This window comes from Ranitomeya imitator, chromosome 6 (genome assembly GCF_032444005.1).
Source record: "Ranitomeya imitator isolate aRanImi1 chromosome 6, aRanImi1.pri, whole genome shotgun sequence".
In the NCBI taxonomy this organism is placed as follows: Eukaryota; Metazoa; Chordata; class Amphibia; order Anura; family Dendrobatidae; genus Ranitomeya; species Ranitomeya imitator.
In genome coordinates this window covers 498,366,259-498,391,862 of record NC_091287.1, presented here as the reverse complement: position 1 = coordinate 498,391,862, position 25,604 = coordinate 498,366,259, and the positions used below count along the sequence as shown (strand labels likewise).

Below are 25,604 nucleotides of genomic sequence, written 5' to 3'. Positions count from 1 at the left end.
ATCCTCTCACCCACTCTATGGATGTGCACATAAAAGCCAGCCCATTACACAAATTATTATTTATTATTATAGCGCCATTTATTCCATGGCGCTTTACATGTGAAAAGGGTTATCTACTATATAATTGTCTAAGGATCGCTTCCGTCTTTCTGTCTGTCCGTCCGTCCTGTCTGTGACGGATATTCATTGGTCGCGGCCTCTGTCTGTCATGGAAATCCACGTCGCTGATTGGTCGCGGCAAAACAGCCACGACCAATCAGCGACAGGCACAGTTCGGAAAAAAATGGCCGCTCCTTCCTCCCCACAGTCAGTGCCCAGCGCCTGCATACTCCCCTCCGGTCACCGCTCACACAGGGTTAATGCCGGCGGTAACGGACCGCGTTATGCCACGGGTAACTCACTCCGTTACCGCCGCTATTAACCCTGTGTGACCAAGTTTTTACTATTGATGCTGCCTATGCAGCATCAATAGTTATTATTTTTAACATTACATTTTTTTACTATTGATGCTGCATAGGCAGCATCAATAGTAAAAACTTGGTCACACAGGGTTAATAGCGGCGGTAACGGAGTGAGTTACCCGTGGCATAACGCGGTCCGTTACCGCCGGCATTAACCCTGTGTGACCAAGTTTTTACTATTGATGCTGCCTATGCAGCATCAATAGTAAAAAAAATGTAATGTTAAAAATAATAAAGAAACAAAAAACCTGCTATACTCACCCTCCGTTGTCCGCTGAGCCATGCGCGGCCTCCGCCATCTTCCGTTCCCATAGATGCATTGCGAAATTACCCAGAATACTTAGCGGTCTCGCGAGACCGCTAAGTCATCTGGGTAATTTCGCAATGCATCCTGGGAACGGAAGATGGCGGCAGCCGTGCGCGTATCGCCGGAGCTTCGGTGGATCCCGCCGGAGGGTGAGTATATAACTTTTTTATTTTTTTAACAGGGATATGGTGCCCACACTGCTGTATACTACGTGGGCTGTGTTACATACCGCGTGGCTCTGTGCTGTATACTACATAGGCAGTGTTATATACTATGTGGGCTGTGTGATATATACTGCGTGGGCTGTGCTATATATTACGTGGCCACTGTTATATACTGCGTGGGCAGTGTTATATACTACGTGGCTCTGTGCTGCATACTACGTGGCTCTGTGCTGTATACTACGTAGCTGGGCAATATACTACGTGACTGGGCAATATACTACATGTCTGTGCTGTATACTACGTGGCTCTGTACTGTATACTACGTCGCTGTGCAATATACTATGTCGCTGGCCAATCTACTACGTGACTGGGCAATATACTACGTGGCTGGGCAATATACTATGTGTTTGTGCTGTATACTACGTGGCTGGGCAATATACTATGTGTTTGTGCTGTATACTACGTCGCTGTGCAATGTACTACGTGGCTGGGCAATATACTACGTGGCTGGGCAATATACTACGTGGGCTGTGCAATATACTACGTGGACATCCATATTCTAGAATACCCGATGCGTTAGAATCGGGCCACCATCTAGTACATAATAAAACACAAGTACAATATTCTTAAGCAATACAAATTACGACTGGAGTAGAGAGGACCCTGCCCGCGAGGGCTCACAATCTACAAGGGATGGGTGAGGATACAGTAGGTGAGGGTAGAGCTGGTCATGCAGTGGTTTGGTGGATTGGTGGTTACTGCAGGTTGTAGGCTTGTCAGAACAGGTAGGTCTTCAGGATCCTTTTAAGGTTTCAATGGTAGGCGAGAGTCTGCTGTGTTGGGGTAGAGAGTTCCAGAGTAGAGGGGATGCACAGGAGAAATCTTGTATGCGATTGTGGGAAGAGGAGATAAGAGTATATCTTGTATCGGAGGTTTCGTGGTGCAGGTAAGTACCGGGAGACGAGGTCACAGATGTATGGAGGAGACAGGTTGTGGATGGCTTTGTATGCCATGGATAGGGTTTTGAACTGGAGTCTCTGGGTAATGGGGAGCCAGTGCAGGAATTGACAGACAGGACAGGCCGGGGAATAGCGGTTGGACAGGTGGATTAGTCGGGCAGCAGAGTTTAGGATAGATTGAAGGGGCGCGATTGTGTTAGAGGGGAGGTCACCGAGCAACAGGTTGCAGTAGTCAAGGCGGAAGATGATGAGGGCACTAGAGTTTTTGAAGATTCTAGGTTAATGAATGTACAGATCCGGGAAATATTTTTGAGTTGAAGTTGGCAGGAAGTGGAAAGGGCTTAGATATGTGGTTTGAAGGAGAGATCCGATTCCAGGATTACCCAGAGGCAGCGAGCTTGTGGGACTTGGGAGAGTGAGCAGCCATTTACTTTTTTGGATAGGGGTGTTGGGGGAGTCGCGTGAGGTGGAGGAAGGATGATAAATTCTGTTTTGTCCATGTTGAGTTTTAAACTAGCGGAGAAGAAGGATTAAATAGCAGACAGACATTGTGGGATTTAGGTTAGTTGGTAGGTGATATCTGGTCCAGAGATGTAGATCTGTTTGTCATCAGCATAGAGGTGATACTGCAAGCCATGAGATTCTATGAGCTGTCCCAGGCCAAAGGTGTAAATGGAGAAGAACAGGGGCCCTAGTACTGAACCTTGCGGGACTCCGGCAGATAGAGGGCGAGGTGAGGAGGTGGTGTGTGAGTGGGGGACGCTGAATGTCTGATTTGTTAGGTATGACGCGATCCAAGATAGGGCCAAGTCTGTGGTGCCAAGAGATGAGAGGGTCTGTAGTAATAAGGAGTGGTCCACTGTGTCAGAGGAAAAAAGACAGGTCCAGGACGAGGAGGACAGAGTAGTGTCACTTGGCTTTGGCAGACCTTGCCTCCACACTGAAGCTGTCGCTAACAAGGACACAGGGTGGGAGCCACATAACTACCTCTTACAATACCTTATGCGCATTCCATTACTTTTGAAAGATACAAAGGCTAAAGGTACCTTCACACATAACGATATCGTTAAGGATATCGTTGCAACGTCACGCTTTTTTGTGACGTAGCAACGATCCCGCTAACGATATCTTTATGTGTGACAGCGACCACCGATCAGGCCCCTGCTGGGAGATCGTTGGTCGTGGGGAATGATCAGGACCTTTTTTTGGTCGATGATCACCCCGCTGTCATCGCTAGATCAGCGTGTGTGACGCCGATCTAGCGGTGTTCACCTGTAACCAGGGTAAACATCGGGTTACTAAGCGCAGGGCTGCGCTTAGTAACCCGATATTTACCCTGGTTACCATTGTAAAAGTTAAAAAAAAATCAGTACATACTCGCATTCTGATGTCTGTCACGTCCCCTGGCGTCCACGGCTGGCACTGACAGTCAGTGGAGGGAAGCTCTCGGCAGCAGCGCGTGCATTAGCAGCGCTCCTGCCGAAAGCAGTTTTAACCCTTTGGACGCCTGGGGACGTGACAGACATCAGAATGTGACTATGTACTGTTTTTTTTTTTTTTTACTTTTACAATGGTAACCAGGGTAAATATCGGGTTACTAAGGCTGGTTTCACATTTGCGTTTCAAAATGCAGCGTTTTAAACGCAAACGCAGGTGGTGAAAAAAACGCATGTAAATGCGTGCAAACGCTGTGTTTTTTAGATGCATGCGTTTTTGCACAAACGCGGCGTTTTGACGCGTTTACATGCGTTTTTTCCTGCGTTTGCGTTTTTGAAACGCATGATGAGAAGTGTGTGACAGCTGCCAATCATCAAAATCAACTAGAAAACCCACTATAAGCAGAAATAGCTAGGGTTAGGGTTATGATCCCTAGTAACCCTAGGGATCCTAACCCTAACCCTAGGGATCCTAACCCTAGGGACCCTAACCCTAGGGACCCCAACACTAACCCTAACCCTAGGGATCCTAACCCTAACCCTAGGGATCCTAACCCTAACACTAGGGATCCTAACCCTTAAGGTTAGGGTTAGGATCCCGTTAGGGTTGTGGGGTGGCTTATCAGTGTGTATTCTTGTGTTTTTCTATCGAAATGCATGCGTTTAAAAACGCATGCAAACGCATGTGCTTAAAAACGCATGCGTTTACATAGAAAGCAATACTTTTTTTGCGGCAAAAAAACGCCGCTAGAAATTACTACATGTTGCATTTCTGCAACAAAACGCAAGCGTAGAAACGACGCATGCGTCGTCAAAATGCGGCAAAACGCATGCAAAAAAAGCATGCGTTTTTAATGTTAAGTATAGGAAAAAACGCATGCTTTTTTTGAGCTAAAACGCAGCGGCAAAAAACGCAAATGTGAAACCAGCCTAAGCGCGGCCCTGCACTTAGTAACCCGATGTTTACCCTGGTTACCCGGGTGCTGCAGGGGGACTTCGGCATCGTTGAAGACAGTTTCAATGATGCCGAAGTCTTTCCCCGGATCGTTGGTCGCTGGAGAGAGCTGTCTGTGTGACAGCTCCCCAGCGACCACACAACGACTTACCAATGATCACGGCCAGGTCGTATCTCTGGTCGTGATCGTTGGTAAATCGTTTAGTGTAATGGTACCCTAAGTCTACCTCAATACATCTGTATTCCTAGCAATTGATAACAAAGGATAGTCCACTATGGATATGAACAGTTTCATTTAATTCCATTCTGTTGGCCAATCAAGACCACTTTTGATAGAGTTCTATAGGGTAATCTGAGTGTCTGGGACCTACATACGATATAACTAGCATAAGATTGTCTTCCTGACTAAGGCTCATGCCTGAGCCGAAACTTTAGAAACCATTCTCTTTTGCACAAGATAAATTTAAAAAAAATGTTGAAAGCAACAGTTCTGTCTTCATATTTTTGGAGTGTGCCGTGTTAGATCTTTAGTAGGTCATTGGTGACTTTAGTTGGGCATTTTCAGTGGATTGATGCGGACGGAAGCCAGATGGTAAGCGGTCGAAGAGGGAGCAGGAAGAGAGGTGCGAGGACAGTTAGAAATGGACATGTTGTTCCAGTAGTTTTGAGGCATAGGGGAGAAGTGATATGGGGCGATAGCTAGATGCAGAGGATGGATCAAGAGAGGGTTTTTTGAGGATGGGTTTGATTGAAGCATGTTTGAAACATGACAGGAAAACACCAGTTGTTAGTGATAGTTTGAAGAGATGGGTTAGGCTTGTGATGAAGACTGTGGTGAGGTTTGGGATGAAGTGGGATGGGATCAGGTCAAGTGCACAGCTAGTGAGATGTGATCTCGTTAGTAGGGCAGAAAGTTTGTCTTCTGTAATTGTGGAGAAACTGGTTTTGGAGAAGGAGGGCTGAGTAGTTAGGAACAGGGGTTGTGGTCTAAAGCTTTCTCTGATGTTATCAATCTTCTGTTTGAAGAATGAGGCAAAGTCTTCAGCTGAGATGAGTGGACAGGGAGGAGGTGCTGGGGGACGGAGGAGAGAATTGAAAGTGTTTAATAGCTGTTCAGGAGGATATGAGAGATGAGAAGTAGGTTTGTTTTGCTGTTGCGAGTCTGGCCTTGAAAGTAGTGAGAGACTGTTTGAATGCGATGAAGTGCTCGTTGGAGTGTGATCTTTTCCATCTCCGCTTAGCAACCCTGGAAGGCCGCCTAAGTCCTTTGGTCAGGCTGGTGTACCAGGGTTGTCTGTTGATTTTGCGAGCTTTGATATGTGTGAGAGCGGTGACCGATTCAAGAGCTGCTGCTATTGTGGTGTTATATAAAGAGGCAGCATTCGCATTGTGTAGGAAACTTATGTCTGTAAGAGGGAGAAGAGATTCAGAGAGTGGGTGTAGATCGAGGTGTTTAAGATTTCTGCGAGGGTGTGCAAGTTTGTGGGGTGGAGATTGTGGACCAGGAGAGGAGAGGGAAGAGAATGTAAGCAGGTTGTGGTCAGAAAGAGGTAGAGTTGAGTTAGAGAGGTTAGATAGGAAGCAGAGGCAGGTGAAGATGAGGTCCGGTGTGTGGCCATCTTTGTGAGTGGCTGCAGAAGACCATTGAGCTAGTCCGAAGGAGGAAGTGAGAGAAGTTTAATGACAGCTGAGATTGTAGTGTCAATGGGGATGTTGAAGTCACCCATGATGATAGTGGAGATGTCAGCGGAGAGGAGATGAAGTAGCTCGGTGGTGAAGTGGTTGAAGAAGGTGGTGACTGGCCCTAGGGGGTGGTAAATGACAGCCAGTTGGAGGTTGGTGGGGGAGTAGATGTGCACAGAGTGCACCTCAAAGGAAGGGAGGGTAACAGAGGCTGGCAGTGGTATGACAGGAGAAAACCAACTCCTCGCCATGCTTGCTGCTGGGGCGGCGGGTGTGGGAAAGGTGGAATCCACCATACGAAAGTGCAGCTGGAGAGGCTGTGTCAGAGGGGGTGAGCCAGTTTTCGGTGATAGTGAGGAAGGAAAGTTTGTTAGTAATAAAAAGATCATGAGTGTAGAAAAGTTGGTTACAGACAGAGCGAGGGTTCCATAGAGCTCCTGTTAGTGGGAATGGGGAAGCAGGGGCTGGGCGAATGGGTATAAGATTCGAGAGGTTACGGAAATTTGTGATAGATTGTGCATGGGAGGCATTAATGACTGTGGGGAGGGGGTGAGAAGGACCAGGATTTGGAGAAGTAGGCAGTTAGGAGGAGCAGAGAAAGTGATAGCATGTGGGAGAAGGAGAGGGCATGAGGAGACTGTCTGTGTTTGGAGACAGATGATTGTATGTTGAGGAACAGTTCTGAGGAGGAGGTGAGATGGAGGGAGAGATGACCAGTTCTTTACTAGGTGAAGGGACTTAGCAGAAAGTGAAGGATTATAGGGGTGAGAGTGAAAACAACTAGAAACATTGTTTACAGTGACTAACCAGTTAAGGTACCGTCACATTAAGCAATGCTGCAGTGATCTAGACAACGATGCCGATCGCTGCAGCGTCGCTGTTTGGTCGCTGGAGAGCTGTCACACAGACAGCTCTCCAGCAACCAACGATCCCGAAGTCCCCGGGTAACCAGGGTAAACATCTGGTTACTAAGCGCAGGGCCGCGCTTAGTAACCCGATGTTTACCCTGGTTACCATTGTAAAAGTAAAAAAAAACAGTACATATTTACATTCCTGTCGCGTCCCCCAGCGTCAGCTTCCCTGCACTGTGTAAGCACGCTGGCCGGAAAGCAGAGCGGTGATGTCACCGCTGTGCTTTGCTTTACGGCCGGCCGGCGCTGACGCTGAGGAACCTGACAGGATTGTAAGTATATATTCACGAAAATTTGCTCAATATATTTGCTAAAGATGTCCCAACTAAATGGGAAGCATTGTACCTAAACAATAGGCTATATCACTAAAGGTGTGACCGTAACATAAAAGATTGATCTCACCAGGGTACAATATAAAAACAAGTTTATTAATTAGTCTAAAAGACAACAACAAATAGTAATAGAACAGGGTACTGGAACCACAAAACAAGGGACATTTCTGCCATAGGTGATCCCAAAACAGTAGGCTAACTAATACATAGTAACATAGTAACATAGTAACATAGTTAGTAAGGCCGAAAAAAGACATTTGTCCATCCAGTTCAGCCTATATTCCATCATAATAAATCCCCAGATCTACGTCCTTCTACAGAACCTAATAATTGTATGATACAATATTGTTCTGCTCCAGGAAGACATCCAGGCCTCTCTTGAACCCCTCGACTGAGTTCGCCATCACCACCTCCTCAGGCAAGCAATTCCAGATTCTCACTGCCCTAACAGTAAAGAATCCTCTTCTATGTTGGTGGAAAAACCTTCTCTCCTCCAGACGCAAAGAATGCCCCCTTGTGCCCGTCACCTTCCTTGGTATAAACAGATCCTCAGCGAGATATTTGTATTGTCCCCTTATATACTTATACATGGTTATTAGATCGCCCCTCAGTCGTCTTTTTTCTAGACTAAATAATCCTAATTTCGCTAATCTATCTGGGTATTGTAGTTCTCCCATCCCCTTTATTAATTTTGTTGCCCTCCTTTGTACTCTCTCTAGTTCCATTATATCCTTCCTGAGCACCGGTGCCCAAAACTGGACACAGTACTCCATGTGCGGTCTAACTAGGGATTTGTACAGAGGCAGTATAATACAAAAAAGAAGTATCTTATATTTGAAGGATGTGGTGCTATGATATAAGCTAATAGGCTAAATGAGTGCACTTGCCGCTCTGGCTATAGATATAAACATAACGGGGTAGCAACATGCTAATCCTCCAATGTATCTAGCGAGCTATGTACTCATAAACCAACAAAGCATCCATATGGTAAGAGGTATACCTGTATAGTCAGCCTGATGGGGATCAACCTCGGCGTCCCTCTGCCCCGACGCGTGTTTCACACCGCTTCTTCTTGTACCCTGGTGAGATCAATCTTTTATGTTACGGTCACACCTTTAGTGATATAGGATTGTAAGTATGTAGTGTTTTTTTTTTTTACTTTTACAATGGTAACCAGGGTAAACATCGGGTTACTAAGCGCGGCCCTGCGCTTAGTAACCCGATGTTTATCCTGGTTACCAGTGAAGACATCGCTGAATCGGCGTCACACACGCCGATTCAGCGTTGTCAGCGGGAGATCCAGCGACGAAATAAAGTCCTGGACTTTCCCCAGCGACCAACGATCTCCCAGCAGGGGCCTGATCGTTGGTCGCTGTCACACATAACGATTTCGTTAACGATATCGTTGCTACGTCACAAAAAGCAACAATATCGTTAACGATATCGTTATGTGTGACGGTACCTTTACTTTCAGTTCCAATTCTGGATTAATTCTTTCATAGCTCCACACACTTCTATGGTACCCTTATATGATTCACTGGTCAGACTGACACAAATTAGCTTAACCCCTCGCCACACTTATTGTGCTGGAGGAAAAACTCTGGGTTTTATATCACTGACGCCATTAGGTGTAGTGAAACATTTCTCCCCTCCAGCACTTTACCAGTGGCTTTGTCACACTCATTAGAAAGATCTCTATACTGTGCTCTTACATTTTTGTACATTGTAAGAAGATAAGATTGTCTTTAAGCCTTTGTTTTTCCAAGCTGAGTAACCCCAAGTTTGATAACCTGTCCTGATATTGCAGTTCATCCATTCCCTAAATAACATGGTCGCTCTTCTCTGCTCCCGCTCTAGTTCAGCTATGTCCTTCTTTTACATTGGAGCCCAAAATTGTACACAGTCTTCTACCTGTGGCCGCACAAGTGTCTTGTATAGAGTCAAAGCTGTGTTCTGTGTTCCCATTATTTTATTTTTAATGAAGTTTATATTTTAATATATCCGACATGCAGCGATAACAACATTTTTAATTCTATATTTTAAAGGGGAAAAGGAGGGGTGGGGTCAAAAAACTGAAACAGAAAAAAATTATATATAATTTAAATTTTGTTTTGCTTCATTTGTAGCCAGATTGTTAGTTCTGTATACTGCAATGCCACAGTGTTTCACAGTATATTGAGAAAATTACCGTCTCCTGTTAAGTGAAGAATCAACATTTGCCCCAGGTTGCCATCCAGCAGCGCGGTGGAGAGTCAATAGGCACATGGAATGGCTCGCCCCTGGACCGCGCACCCAAATTGTCTCTGTCTGAGATTGTGAGTGGGATTTAAGGAGTTAATAGCCGCCATTGGAGCTCACCTGCTATTAGCAGATACCAGCTGTGTAACACGTCTGTCAATGCCAGGTACGGTGGCGGCTCAGCTCCTGAGCCCGCTCTACCCATAGGCAGCTGACACTGGGCAGACCTGTATGTCCAATGACAGTAAGGAATTAATGTGTCATTTCAAAATTGTAGAAATGTTTTTTTTTTTTTTAATGACTATTTATATAGTTGCTTTAAGGGGTCTTCCAATCCTTTTTCATACTGATGACCTTTCTTTTAGGATAGGTCATCAGTATTGACTCGGCATAGAATCTTGTGATCAGACGTGGAGTGGATCATGTTGTGCCGTTGTGGTGCCAGGCACAGAAACACAGAATACCTGACCTGTCTCAGACTCTATCGCCCTGCCTAGATTTAGATGTTTGTTCTTAGTTGTGTTTTTGTCCCCTCAGCACGGAGCTTCTCAAGAAGATTTCATCAGAGGCAGCCAGGAGAGAAATGTCAAAGATGTTATATTTGATATTGCCAGTCAGGCCCACGTACACTTGGAACATGTAAGTTTATTTATTTTTTTAATTAAGACACTATATGATCCTAGAAGGAAGACTAGTAGGAAGACTGGATGCCTCCGCTTCGGTTTATAGTAATTTCACTTTTTCATTTATTTATTTATTGAATTTTTTTAGTACACTTTTTTCTTTAATTATATTTTATGATTCTTTTTAGCTAACTACCCGTATCTACTGTCTGCAATTACGGTAGCTATTTTATTTCACCAAACAAGGGAACATACTCAACCATTTATGTATCTGTCATCAGCTTTGGTAAAATAAAACTCCATACATGCATCATGGTGTTTGCACTGGTGCTGTTCCTGCTTAAAAAAAATAAATACAAAAAAAATAATATGTATATATCTACTATATAATTGTCTAAGGGTCACTTCCGTCTTTTTGTCTGTCTGTCTTTGTCTGTCTATCATGGAAATCCCGCATCGCTGATTGGTCGCGGCCTGAGGCCGCGACCAATCAGCGACGGGCACAGTACAGCCACGAATTAGCCCCTCCCTCCTTCCCTGCAGTCAGTGCCCCCTCCCTACTCCCCCTCCCCCCCCCCCAGTCAGCGCCCACATAGCGTTGACCGGACTGCCTTACACCGCGACATAACGCGGTGTAAGGCAGTCCGTTAACGCTGCCATTAACCCTCTGTGTGACCAACTTTTTACTATTGATGCTGCCTATGCAGCATCAATAGTAAAAACATATAAAAATAAAAAAATCATTATATACTCACCCTCCAACGGCCCCCGAATCCAGCCCAGGCCTTTCCCGCTCCTTGCACGCCACTCTGGTCCCCAGAATGCATTGCGGCAATGACCGGAGATGATGTAGCGGTCTCGCGAGACCGCTACATCATCACGTGTTTTTGCCGCTTGGGACCGGAGCGGCGCCTGGGGTGGATCTGGGGGCCATCTGAAGGTGAGTATATAGCTATTTTTTATTTTAATTCTTTTTTTTTTAACAGGGATATGGTGCCCACATTGCTATATACTGCGTGGGCTGTGTTTTATATACTGCGTGGGCAGTGTTATATACTGCGTGGGCTGTGTTATATACTACATCGGCTGTGCAATATAATACATGGCTATGCTATATACTACGTGGACTGTGTAATATACTACATGGCTGTGCTATATACTGCGTGGGCTGTGTTATATATTGCATCGGCTCTGCAATGTACTGCGTCGGCTGTGCAATATACTATGTGTCTGTGCTATATACTACATGGGCTGTGCTATACACTACGTGGACTGTGCAATATACTATGTGGCTGTGCTATATACTACGTGGCTGTGCTATATACTACGTGGTCTGTGTTATATACTATGTCGCTGTGCAATATACTGCGTGGGCTGTGTAATATATTACGTGGCTGTAATATACTGCGTGGGCTGTGCTATATACTGCGTGGGCTGTGCTATATACTGCGTGGGCTTTGTTATATACTGCGTGGGCTGTGCAATATACTACGTGGCTGTGCTATATACTATGTGGATCCATATCATGCAGAAGAAAAAGAAAAGAAGCGCACTTACCCCAGTACGGTGGTCACAACTTTATTCGGACATATATTAAAACAGTAGCAGGGAGGAATGTGAAAAACAAACGGACAACGGCCGTTTCGTGCTGAATAGCACTTCAACAGGTCCTTGATGACGAGAGGAAGTGAGGAGCGTTCTTTTACTTCCACAGGTTTGTGCTACTCCTCCCCCTCCATCACACATCAGGTGAGAAAATCACCTATCCACGAAACATGAGTGCAAGTGAACAACAGTACAAAAATTAAAAACAACAATACTAAAATACTAAGCAAAAATCTGAAGACAAGAATTAAATACACTGTTTGACAGAACATTACAAAAAGACCGACATATCGATTCTCTCATTCAAGCCTAATGGACCCAAGGCACCTGCACGGAGTATCCACCTCCCTTCTCTTTGTAATAGGAGGCGGTTCCAATCTCCCCCCTGTTTTGGCGAACCAACTCTTTCCAGTCCTGCAAACCGCAAGGTCTGTACATCGCTTTCATGGTAAGTCCTTACATGATTAATCAATTTAGAGACCCCTTTTCCTGTCTGGACTGAATTGAAATGTTCTCTAATCCTAATAAACAAAGGCCGAATGGTCTTGCCGATATAAAAGAAGCCACAAGGGCAAAAAATTATGTAAACAATATATGTGGACCTGCATGTTATAAAATTGCGTACTACGTGTTGAAGAGGACCAATTTTAATACTATTGCCCGTGAGATGATATGCGCAGAAATTGCACTGTCCACACTTAAAATTACCTTTTGGCATATTACCACCCAACCAATTCTCCCGAGATCGATATGTTGGTCTTTTTGTAATGTTCTGTCAAACAGTGTATTTAATTCTTGTCTTCAGATTTTTCCTTAGTATTTTAGTATTGTTGTTTTTCATTTTTGTACTGTTGTTCACTTGCACTCATGTTTCGTGGATAGGTGATTTTCTCACCTGATGTGTGATGGAGGGGGAGGAGTAGCACAAACCTGTGGAAGTAAAAGAACGCTCCTCACTTCCTCTCGTCATCAAGGACCCATTGAAGTGCTATTCAGCACGAAACGGCCGTTGTCCGTTTGTTTTTCACATTCCTCCATGTTACTGTTTTAATATATGTCCGAATAAAGTTGTGACCACCGTACTGGGGTAAGTGCGCTTCTTTTCTTTTTCTTCTGCATGATATGGATCGTTATGGACTTTTTTTGAAGCAGCACCCCCAATAGTATTGGAGGGGATTTATATTTAAGGCATCTTCCATAGATACATTATTGGGGTTGAAGATTTTTAGGGTCAGGCATATAGCAGCAGTGCGGTGGGACTCTTTCCTTCTTGGCTGGACTATATACTATGTGGCCTGTGCTATATACTACGTGGACTGTGCAATATATTACGTGGACTGTGAAATATACTATGTGGCTGTGCAATATACTACGTGGCTGTGCTATATACTACTTGGCTCTGCTATATACTATGTGGGACTACATGGCTGTGTTATATACTGCATGGGCTGTGCTATATACTACGTGGTTGTGCAATATACTACGTCACTGTGCTATATACTACGTGGGCTGTGTAATATACTACGTGGCTGTGTAATATACTACGTGGTTGTGTAATATACTACGTGGCTGTGCTATATACTACGTGGTTGTGCAATATATTACGTGGCTGTGCTATATACTACGTGGCTGTCCAATATACTACGTGGCTGTGCAGTATACTATGTGGCTGTGCAATATACTACGTGGGCTGTGCAATATATTACGTGGGCTGTGTTATATACTACGTGGCTGTGTTATACACTACGTGGCTGTGTTATACACTACGTGGGCTGTGTTATACACTACGTGGGCTGTGTTATGCACTACGTGGGCTGTGTTATATACTGCGTGGGCTGTTATATACTACGTGGGCTGTGCAATATACTACGTGGCTGTGCAATATACTACGTGGGCTATTCAATATTCTACTTGGGCTGTGCAATATACTATGTGGGCTGTGCTACATAGTACGTGGCTGTGCAATATACTACTTGGGCCATGTTGTACACTACGTGGGCTGTGTAATATACTGTGTAGGCTGTGCTCTATACTACGTGGCTGTGCTATATACTACATGGCCGGCCGTGAACAATCAGCGACTGGCGCAATCCAGCTGCGAATTGGCACGAGATTTGAACCAAGCTTCACTAATTGGTCACGCCCGGCCAGCCGAATTCTGTGTATTCATCGTATTATTCTAAAATCTTCATAAATAAACTACATATGTATTGTAGAATACCCGATGCGTTAGAATCGGGCCACCATCTAGTGTGTATGTATATGTATATATATAATATAATATTTTATTTTATTTTCATGTGCTGTATACTACGTGGCTCTGTGTTGTATACTATGTGTCTGGGCAATATACTATGTGGCTGGGCAATATACTATGTGGCTGGGCAATATACTATGTGGCTGGGCAATATACTATGTGGCTGGGCAATATACTATGTGGCTGGGCAATATACTATGTGGCTGGGCAATATACTATGTGGCTGGGCAATATACTATGTGGCTGGGCAATATACTACGTGGCTGGGCAATATACTACGTGGCTGGGCAATATACTACGTGGCTGGGCTATATACTACTTGGCTGGGCAATATACTACATGGCTGGGCAATATACTACTTGGCTGGGCAATATACTACATGGCTGGGCAATATACTACACGGCTCTGTGCTGTATACCAGAGGTCCCCAACTCCAGTCCTCAAGGCCCACCAACAGGTCATGTTTTCAGGATTTCCTTTGCATTGCACAGGTGATGCAATTATTACCTGGGCAAGACTAAGGAAATCCTGAAAACATGACATGTTGGTGGGCCTTGAGGACTGGAGTTGGGGACCTCTGCTGTATACTACGTCACTGGGCAATATATTATGTGGCTAGGCAATATACTACGTGGCTGGGCAATATACTACGTGGTTGGGCAATATCCTATGTGGCTGGGAAATATACTATGTGGCTGGGCAATATAATACATGGCTGGGCAATATAATACGTGGCTGGGCAATATACTACGTTTCTGGGCAATGTACTACGTGGACATGCATATTCTAGAATACCCGATGCGTTCGAATCGGGCCACCATCTAGTGTGTATGTGTGTGTATATACATATATATACAGTCATGGCCAAAAATATTGACACCCCTGCAATTCTGTCAGATAATATTCATTTTCTTCCTGAAAATGATTGGAAACACAAATTATTTGGTATTATTATCTTCATTTAATTTGTCTTAAATGAAAGAAACACAAAAAGAATTGTCCTAAAGCCAGACTGAATATAATTCCACACCAAACATAAACAAGGGAGTGGACAAAAGTATTGGCACTGTTTGAAAAATCATGTGATGCTTCTCTAATTTGTGTAATTAACAGCACCTGTAACTTACCTGTGGCACCTAACAGGTGTTGGCAATAACTAAATCACACTTGCAGCCAGTTGACATGGATTAAAGTTGACTCAACCTCTGTCCTGTGTCCTTGTGTGTACCACATTGAGCATGGAGAAAAGAAGGAAGACCAAAGAACTGTCTGAGGACTTGAGAAACCAAATTGTGAGGAAGCATGAGCAATCTCAAGGCTACAAGTCCATCTCCAAAGACCTGAATGTTCATGTGTCTACCGTGCGCAGTGTCATCAAGAAGTTTAAAGCCCATGGCACTGTGGCTAACCTCCCTAGATGTGGATGGAAAAGAAAAATTGACAAGAGATTTCAACGCAAGATTGTGCGGATGTTGGATAAAGAACCTCGACTAACATCCAAACAAGTTCAAGCTGCCCTGCAGTCCGAGGGTACAACAGTGTCAACCCGTACTATCCGTCGGCGTCTGAATGAAAAGCGACTGTATGGTAGGAAACCCATGAAGACCCCACTTCTTACCCAGAAACATAAAAAACCAAGCTGGAGTTTGCCTAGACTTACCTGAAAAACCCTAAAATGTTTTGGAAGAATGTCTTCTGGTCAGATGAGACAAAAGTAGAGCTTTTTGGGCAAAGGCATCAACATAGAGTTTACAAGAGAAAAAAAGAGGCATTCAAAGAAAAGAACATGGTCCCTACAGTCAAACATGGCGGAGGTTCCCTGATGTTTTTTGGGGTTGCTTTGCTGCCTCTGCCACTGGACTGCTTGACCGTGTGCATGGCTTATGAAGTCTGAAGACTACCAACAAATTTTGCAGCATAATGTAGGGCCCAGTGTGAGAAAGCTGGGTCTCCCTCAGAGGTCATGGGTCTTCAGCAGGACAATGACCCAAAACGCACTTCAAAAAGCACTAGAAAATGGTTTGAGAGAAAGCACTGGAGACTCCTAAGGCAGCAATGCGTCCAGACCTGAATCCCATAGAACACCTGTGGAGAGATCTAAAAATGGCAGTTTGGAGAAGGCACCCTTCAAATATCAGGGACCTGGAGCAGTTTGCCAAAGAAGAATGGTCTAAAATTCTAGCAGAGCATTGTAAGAAACTCATTGATGGTTACCGGAAGCGGTTGGTCGCAGTTATTTTAGCTAAAGGTTGTGCAACCAAGTATTAGGCTGAGGGTGCCAATACTTTTGTCTGGTCCATTTTTGGAGTTTTGTGTGAAATGATCAATGTTTTGCTTTTTGCTTCATTCTCTTTTGTGGTTTTTCATTTAAGACAAATTAAATGAAGATAATAATACCAAATAATTTGTGTTTGCAATCATTTTCAGGAAGAAAATGAGTATTATCTGACAGAATTGCAGGGGTGTCAATACTTTTGGCCATGACTTTATATATATGACCTCCACAGTCACCAGACCTGAACCCAATCGAGATGGTTTGGGGTTCACCAGACCTGAACCCAATCGAGATGGTTTGGGGGTGAGCTGGACAGCAGAGTGAAGGCAAAAGGGCCAAAAAGTGCTAAGCATCTCTGGGAACTCCTTTAAGATTGTTGGAAGACCATTCCCAGTGACTACCTCCTGAAGCTCACCAAGAGAATGCCAAGAGTGTGCAAAACAGTCATCAAAGCAAAAGGTGACTACTTTGAAGAACCTAGAATACAAGACATATTTTCAGTTGTTAATCCATAGTTTTGATGCCTTCAGTGTGAATTTACAACTTTCATAGTCATGAAAATACAGAAAAATCTTTAAACGAGAAGGTGTGTCCAAACTTTTTGTCTGTACTGTATATATAATAAAGAATATTATACAGCCCTGTCTTATGAAAAAGTAAAAGTACTCTGGGTCCAGGAATATGTTGACAAAAAAGATTACTCTCTCTCTCTCTCTCAATATATATATATATATATATATATATATATATATACACAATATTTTTGTTATATATATATATATATATATACATTTGGTTATATATATATATATATATGTATATATATATATATATATATATATATATATATGTATATATATATATATATATATATATATATATATATATATATATATATATATATATATTGTGATGCAGTGACCCCTGTAACAGGTAGGGGGCGCTGCATGGTCTCCCCAGTATGCGCACAAAGGCGTATTGAGGCCGTGCGTGGCAAATGTGTGCATGGATGTGATGGTGAGACAGTGTCTGGAATTGTGGTTAATGGGAGGTATGTGTCACAGGGATGGATGCTCCCTGCGATGCAACCCGGAGTATCTTATCCTTAGAGCGCGTGAGCACTGAAGATGTCATTTAGTGCACCTGGGTCCGGGTTGCGGGTAGCTATGAGAGATGGGAGGGTCTGGCTACCCACATACCTCACTCTGAGTGGGGGTGCTCACTGTATCTTTTTCCCTGCAGGTGTTTGAGGACCTGCAGTGATGTTACCTCACCTGTGGGTGTGGTTAGAGGCTACCTAAAGGAGGTGTGTTAGCACATGGTAGTGAGTGTTTGGGAGTCTGCAAGTCTGGGCAGACTTCCATGTGTCCTGGCTGGACACTGCAGAGGGGCCCTGTGTATGAGTGACCTGTGGAAGCCTGTGTTGCTTCCTGGAAAGCACATGCTAGCGTGGGAGGTCCTGGGAGTAGGACTGGATCCCTGAGCAGCGCAGCGGAACTTGGGGAAGCTACAGTCCTCGGTGGGTCTGGACTGACTGAGATATGCCGCAAAGGCAAGTTGATGATCCCCGTTTGGCAGCTTCTCCAGAAGAGAGGTCTGACAAGGAGTCAGCTGGTGGAGCAGGAGCTCCCGTAAGGTACCTTCATAGACTGTTGGTCCTTATTGTGTTATGAACTGTGTTGTAACCCACGGCAACTGGTCAGGAGGACCATCGTGTTTAGTTGTTGCAACCTGTGTTCTATGAACTGTGTGGTAACCCACGGCAACTGGTCAGAGGAGGACCAGCGTGATTAGTTGCTGCAACCTGTGTGATATGAACTGTGTGGTAACCCACGGCAACTGGTCAGGAGGACCAGCGTGTTTAGTTACCACAGACTAAGGTTCTGAGATAATGTGTTAACGAATACACTACATGTAAGACAGTGATATGCAACTTGGCTTACGATGCGGTTTATGCTGTACAAAATAAACCGTATGGACTGCTTTGTTTAATAAAATCGTGCCCGAGTACGTCAATCCCGTGCCAAGCGAGTAATCCCCTACCCGTTAGTAAGAGCAATCTTACTATATATATATATATATATATATATATATATATATATATATATACAGTATATATATATTTATTTATTATATATATATATATATATATATATATATATATATATATGTGTGTGTGTATATAATTTTTTGGGCAAAGCTAGTAACATGTAGAAAAATAATAATAAAATTACAGTCCTGTCTGTGAAAAAGTGTAGGTGGTTATTTGTGAGTTGGACGAAGGGCAGAAACTGGCCTGGTCCTTTAGGGGTTAATGTAATCCTTTGGTTGCTGATGGTGACACAATATTTTTGTTTGTAATTCAGCAGTCAGGAGAATGTCACAAATGATTTTCCTCTCTATCTATCTCGATAGTCTCCCATTTGCAGGTGTGATTATTGGCTTTTCTGCAGGCTGATGTCGGACTTTCCTCCATAAATACATATGGAACATGTTGGCTCGAGTGAATCTTCATCTTTGTATCTGTGAGGAACAGATGTTCTGTGGCTGCGGGGCTTGTTTATCTCACTTCTTGCTCGTTTTTCTAGCTGACCGCTTGCCATGATAATTCTGGCGGTATGTTAAGCATATAGGTTCGTATTGACATGCGATAGTACTGATAATTGGCCGCCTGACTAGTAAATCTGTCAGGTTTTCAAACACTCATACTCTTGTTAATAACGTGACCATAAAGATGAGGGTGAGTGGAAATTTCTGCAATGTGTTTTAGGCAGGGGTATAGATATTTGTCATAAATTTTATCCATAGAGCTGCGTGTAAAAAGAGAAATAGATAAGGCATGTGGAGTGTCATGTGGGCATTTGTAGTACCACCAGCTGGTCTTACGACTGGGCAAGATAACATTTTGACAAGTTTGAGTGTGATCCGGCAACAATGTGTTATAGGGAATGGTCTCCGGTGATCTGTGGATTTGATAATTTACCATACGCGATACTTTATCATACTCTATCACGTATGATAAAGTAAAGTATCATGTGATGCACAAAATACATTTCATCACATGCAATACTTTACTTTATCATACGTGATACTTTACTTTATCATACTTAATATTTTATCATACGTGATACTTTACTGTACGTGATACTTTACCATGCATGATACTTTACTTTATCATATGTGATACTTTACCATACGTGATTCTTTATCATAAATGATACTTTACTTTACTATACGTGATACTTTACTTTTCTTCATCATGTGTTTCTTTGATAAAGTAAAGTAACACATATGATAAAGTATCTCCTGTGATAAAATAACACGTATGATAAAGTTTACATGATAGTTTAGTTTGTCATACGTGATACTTAATCATATGTTATTTTACTTTATCATACCTGATACTTTGCTGATGCAATATATTGTGAAGGATCCGCACCTCGCCACCTCACCTGATGTCACTATTACATCACAAGTATCACGTGATACAATCTCACCATTTGCAGCAACCTGAAGTTCCGCATCCCTTAGGGACAGGTAAGGTCAGCTTGGTACAGTTTTCCACAGACACCCCCTTGTTCACATGGGCCCAGGGAGGCATAGGGAGTGAGAGGATGTGGCCCACGCAGTCACTGCTGTGGCACCACACTCACCCACAACCCTCACAGGCTGAGAGGCCCCTTTCACTAGTCCCAGTGAAACAGAACCTTATTAGCCCAGAAGAACTGCCACGAGTTCCTCATTCAATAGAAGACCAGTCCGTTACCGGGCATTATATTGGGCCAGAAACCAGGCGCAGTAGCATGGAACATTAAACCGAGATATGGATGTGTGGGTTCATGCATCGAGATAAAAGAGCAGCCCAAGGTTAAATTATATATTTAATTGCCACACTAGACAATACGCTATATACACAAAGGTTATGCATATATAGCGGTCAGATATGCAAATACAATAGTGGTAGGACAAAAGATATAACCAGAATATATTGGTCAGTTACCAGTAGATGAAAGGCCTGACTTTCGGGGGAGGGGCTGCCACATTGGAGGCTTGTGGTCCCCTGTGTTCCTGGACTTGTCCCCTACACAATGTTGTCGTGACCTCCCCAGAGAAAAAGCATTAGGCCATGCTTTACACAAGCATTTAACCCTTCTGGGTCACTCCCCTCCTCCCTTTTGGACTGAGCCTAAATCCCCTCCTCTTGCCTCTGCAGCTGCAAAATGTCAAAACCTATGAAAGATCATATCTCCTTTCTGGAAGGTCCTAGGGCGTAGGTTCTGGCACCATCGGATCCAGTCGGGCTCCTGCTACGCGTTAAGACCAAACGCAGCTTTACTACCTGACTTCTAGTAGCTGTTTTATGTATTTCCATACCTCTAGGTTCTAGAACGGATCGAGATCCTGGAAGGCATTTGGTCCAGTCCAGAGATCTCGGAGAATATACACGTTGAATGCCTAGGATGTGTAGTATCACCATAACGCCTTATGGAATCGTAGTTGACTTAAATCAATTTTGACTGCATGGTCTTCACATGGCAGCCAGCCTTTTGTTCTGCTCTGAGCTGGTCAGAGTGTGAGGTCTGTCACTCACAGGCCTTTGACTCTCGACCGCTGCTTGGTGGTCTGTTACAACTGCACACTGAAGGGGTTTTTAAAATCCCATGCCACATAGGTTACAAATGATTGACATGGAATTATATCTCCAATATTCTTCACAGTTTACCATACGTGATATTTTACTTTACCATACGTGATACTTTACCATGCAGGATATTTTACTTTATCATAAGTGATACTTTACCGTACATGGTACTTTACTTTATCATGTGTTACTTTATTATATGTGTTATTCTACTTTATCAAAGTATCTCCTGTGATAAAGTAACACGTATAATAAAGTATACGTCATAGTTTAGTTTATCATACGTGATACTTTATTATATGGGTTATTTTACTTCATCATACCTGATACTTTCAAATGCTATAGAGTACAAATGTGAAGTATCAGGTATGATAAAGTAAAGTAACACATATGATAAAGTATCACATGTGATAAAGAAAAGTATTATGTTTGGTAAAGTGTCATGTATGTCAAAGTATATGTGATGGATTAGTTTATCACGCATACTTTTATCATACTTGATACTTTACAATACGTCATATTTTACCATACGTGATACTTTACTTTTTCATATGTGATACTTTACCATACATGATGCTTTTCTTTATCATACGTAATACTTTATCATATGTGATAATGTACTTTATCATGTGCTACTTTGATAAAGTAAACTAACATCTAATATATAATTGCCTAGAATACTACTTCCTGCAATTTGTGCCAACTTCCGTGGCTTTGTCCGGAGCTAATGTCCGGAGCTAATGTCCGGAGCTAATGTCCGGAGATAAGTGACGTCAACAGTGTCCAGTGTCTGATTGGTTGCCGCCTGCTGCAAGCGACCAATCAGAAACGTGCCGTACTGTGACACACTCCGCCCGCCATTTTGGTGTGATTTTTGAATTTTCACCTCACAGCAAGTTTCTACTGCGTGGAGCGGGCCCAGTGACGTTGCTCTTCAAGCTCCTGCCGAATTTCGTCAAAAAAATGATAATACCATTTACCAAAACTATATATATTTAGTTGTGAAGTGGTTCAGTGACATTTTCACACCAATTTTGAACTTTTGTTTGGTGTTTTCTCCATATACTGCCTATTATTTTTGTTCTTTCTTACTATTATTTATTAATTGTATTATTCTTACATTTGAATAAATAAAGTATATATGGATTCTAGACTCCCGATTCTTTAGAATCGGGCTGCCATCTAGTATATGATAAAGTTTCACGTATGATAAACTAAACGGTCACGTATACTTTACTTTATCATACATGATACTTTCATACGTGTTACTTTATTAAAGTAACACATATAATTCACATGAAAGTATCACTTATGATAAAGTATACGTGAAAGTTTAGTTTATCATATGCAATACTTTTCTTTATCATCAACAAGTTTGAAAGTATCACGTATGGTAAAGTATCACGAATGATAAAGTATACATGAGTTTAGTTTCTCATACCTGATATTTTATCACATGTGTTACTTTACTTTATCATACCTGATACTGTCATACGTGTTATATGTGTTACTTTGAGTAACATGTATGAAAGTATCACGTATGATAAAGTATCATGTATGATAAAGTAAAGAAACACACAGTAACACACAAGACCCCTGAGCACAATAATTGGGTGTAACATTCACGTTTTGTAAACAGGATGTCTATACTTACTTATACTGTGTATGTTGACACGATACCTGCGTGTTTAGCATCATTTATATATTGGGAAATTATTTGCTGCCATCTGTACAGTGACTTTTACCTTCATTACCAGATAGGATAGTAGGACTATGGCGTTATTACGAGTCTTATTGACGACAGCAGCTGCAGAAAGGAGGAATTCATTGTATATAGCGACTGATCATATAAACTTGTGTCCTTGGTGCTACGACTGTATATAGCGGCACATTATATCAGCCATGGCGTTGGTGCCATAACCGAAGCTATAGAAAATGTCTAAAATGAACCTACTATTTGCGTAAGGCGACATGGTAGGAATCTGTAGATTTCAGAAGAGTTCTAGCGGAACCTAAAATACAGATTGTTCTGCTAGCGCATCCTCTGAAGGTCATGTCTGCGACATCTCCACACATGTGGATGGGAGGCACGTGCTGCCGACGAGGACTCGTTCAGCCTTCACATAACAATATGCCGCTGTTTTCTGGTGTCATTCGCTTGCATTGATTTCAGCTGCACTTTCATCCCAGCTTGAGGTGACGTATAACGGAGAAGCTCTCCTTGATCTGTTCACGCCCTGAAATATAGCAGAATTTTGACAATCATTTTTGTAAAAAGAATGGCCCCCATTCATCATTGTTGTTTCTCCACTTTGTTGGAGTAATTTGCTCCTTTTTTAGTGGCTTTAGTATTTGCACCTTATTATTTTCTACAATATTTTGCCACTGTTTAAGTTGTCTTTCTTCACTTTTTTTTTTTAATTTTTCCTCAACAATTTTGCTTATCCAGATATTTTAGACAGATTCATGAAATGCAACTTTCACCGAACGTCATATTTTTTTTGGCCACATCTCACTCCAGTCCTTGTCTAGTGTCAGGTTTTTAATTTGACGCTTTTTTGGCAACTTTTCCAAGGACTTGTGACTTTTAGAGCTGAAATGTCACAAAAAATGATTAAAGACAAAAATAAAGAGGATTTTTTTTTATTTTGCGAGAGTCACCCGTGGTTGATACCTTATAAATTGGTGCAGGAAGGAAGGGTTTGGGTTTCTGGAGAACTGGGCGGACTTCGCTTTCGGCTACAGGCTCTATGGTAAGGATGGGCTGCACCTCAATGGGGAAGATGCAGCTGTGCTTGGGGAAAATGGTCAGACGAATGGAGGAGCTTTTAAAATAGGATCTGAGGGAGGGAGGTTAGTTGTGCTTTTAAGAGGATAGCAAACAAAATGAATGAACTAGAGACTCTTTACACAGAATACGATGTGGTGGGCATTACGGAAACCTGGCTTGACAAGAGCTAAGACTGGGTAACTAACATAGAGAGTTAACGCTACATCTAGAAAGGACAGGAAAGATGAAAAAGGTGGAAGGGTATGAATCTTCGTAAAATCCAAATTAGAACTTGTGCTCAATGAAGACATTGGGGGGAGTTACAGCAATGTAGAGTCACTATGGGTAAATGTCCATAGGGATGGTAATAATGGAAAGTTGTTAATTGGAGTTTGCTACAAGCCTCCTAATATATAGCTGAACAGGTAGAGAATGAAATGCTGCAACAAATTTAAAAGGCAATAAACAGTTATAAGGTTCTTTATAATGGAGAATTTTAACTATCCAGACATTCAATGGGACATAGATTCTTCTGGTTGTGCTAAAAGCTACAAGTTCTTATGCACAGTTCAGGATCACTACCTCTCTCAGCTGGTAGATAAACCAACCAGGGGAGGTAATCTGCTGGATATGGTTCTGTCAAATAGACCAGATACAATTTCAGATCTACAGGTCAGGGAGCATTTTGGATGCAGTGACCATAATATGGCAAGTTTCAATGTTATTTTCAATCAAACATTCAAAAAGGGAAATGCCAAAACCTGGAACTTTAGGAATGCTGATTTCAACAAATTAAGGTACGGCCATCACGTTTCAGGGCTGATATACATCATTCTATAATGCTGTATATCTGCCCCCAACCCGACCTGTAAGAGAAAAAAAATAACTTTTATTTTACTCCCCTGTGGGGGCGGTCTGGTTAGATGGGCATCGCTGGTCTTGGTCTGGCGCCTCCCTTCTTCTTTAAATGCCGTCCTCCTTCATCATCCACACAGTCTTCTTAGCACAGCGCTCCTGCGCAGGCGTACTTCTCTACCCTGTGGAGGGCAGAGCAAAGTATTGCAGTGCGCATGTCTCTGTGAGGCACGGAGTGGATGGGTCATTCAGACATGGAGCATGCCATGATGCAATAGAAGGCATATGGTATAGCATACAGCAGACTTCCATGCCTACCAAATGATGGTTCTGTACCATACTTGGACTACTAGGACAACCCCTTCTCGATGTGAATGTTTGCCCGCGTTAACACCTTTACCCCCAAGGGTGGTTTGCACGTTATGGACCGGGCCAATTTTTACAATTCTGACCACTGTCCCTTTATGAGGTTATAACTCTGGAACGCTTCAACGGATCCCGGTGATTCTGACATTGTTTTCTCGAGACATATTGTACTTCATGATAGTAGTAAAATTTCTTTGATATTACCTGCGTTTATTTGTTAAAAAAACGGAAATTTGGCGAAAATTTTGAAAATTTGAATTTTTATGCAATTAAATCACAGAGTTATGTCACACAAAATACTTAATAAGTAACATTTCCCACATGTCTACTTTATATCAGCACAATTTTGGAACCAAAAATTTTTTGTTAGGGAGTTATAAGGGTTAAAAGTTGACCAGCAATTTCTCATTTTTACAACACCATTTTTTTTTAGGGACCACATCTCATTTGAAGTCATTTTGAGGGGTCTATATGATAGAAAATACCCAAGTGTGACACCATTCTAAAAACTGCACCCCTCAAGGTGCTCAAAACCACATTCAAGAAGTTTATTAACCCTTCAGGTGTTTCACAGGAATTTTTGGAATGTTTAAATAAAAATGAACATTTAACTTTTTTTCACAAAAAATTTACTTCGGCTCCAATTTGTTTTATTTTACCAAGGGTAACAGGAGAAAATGGACCCCAAAAGTTGTTGTACAATTTGTCCTGAGCACGCCGATACCCGACATGTGGGGGTAAACCACTGTTTGGACGCATGACAGA

General features: G+C 42.6%; 1 protein-coding gene across 3 annotated transcripts in view; it reads left to right on the top strand.

Annotated features, from left to right (window-relative positions):
• NDUFAF6 (NADH:ubiquinone oxidoreductase complex assembly factor 6) overlaps positions 1-25,604 on the top strand; it is a 97,608-nt gene that overhangs the window by 60,182 nt on the left and 11,822 nt on the right. For 2 of the 3 annotated variants that reach the window (XM_069731686.1, XM_069731688.1), the window contains exon 7: positions 9,984-10,085. The exons of the other annotated variant lie outside the window; for it this stretch is intronic. In XM_069731686.1, the coding sequence (XP_069587787.1) occupies positions 9,984-10,085 (102 nt within the window). The remainder of the gene's footprint in view (positions 1-9,983; positions 10,086-25,604) is intronic. 3 annotated transcript variants of the gene reach the window in all.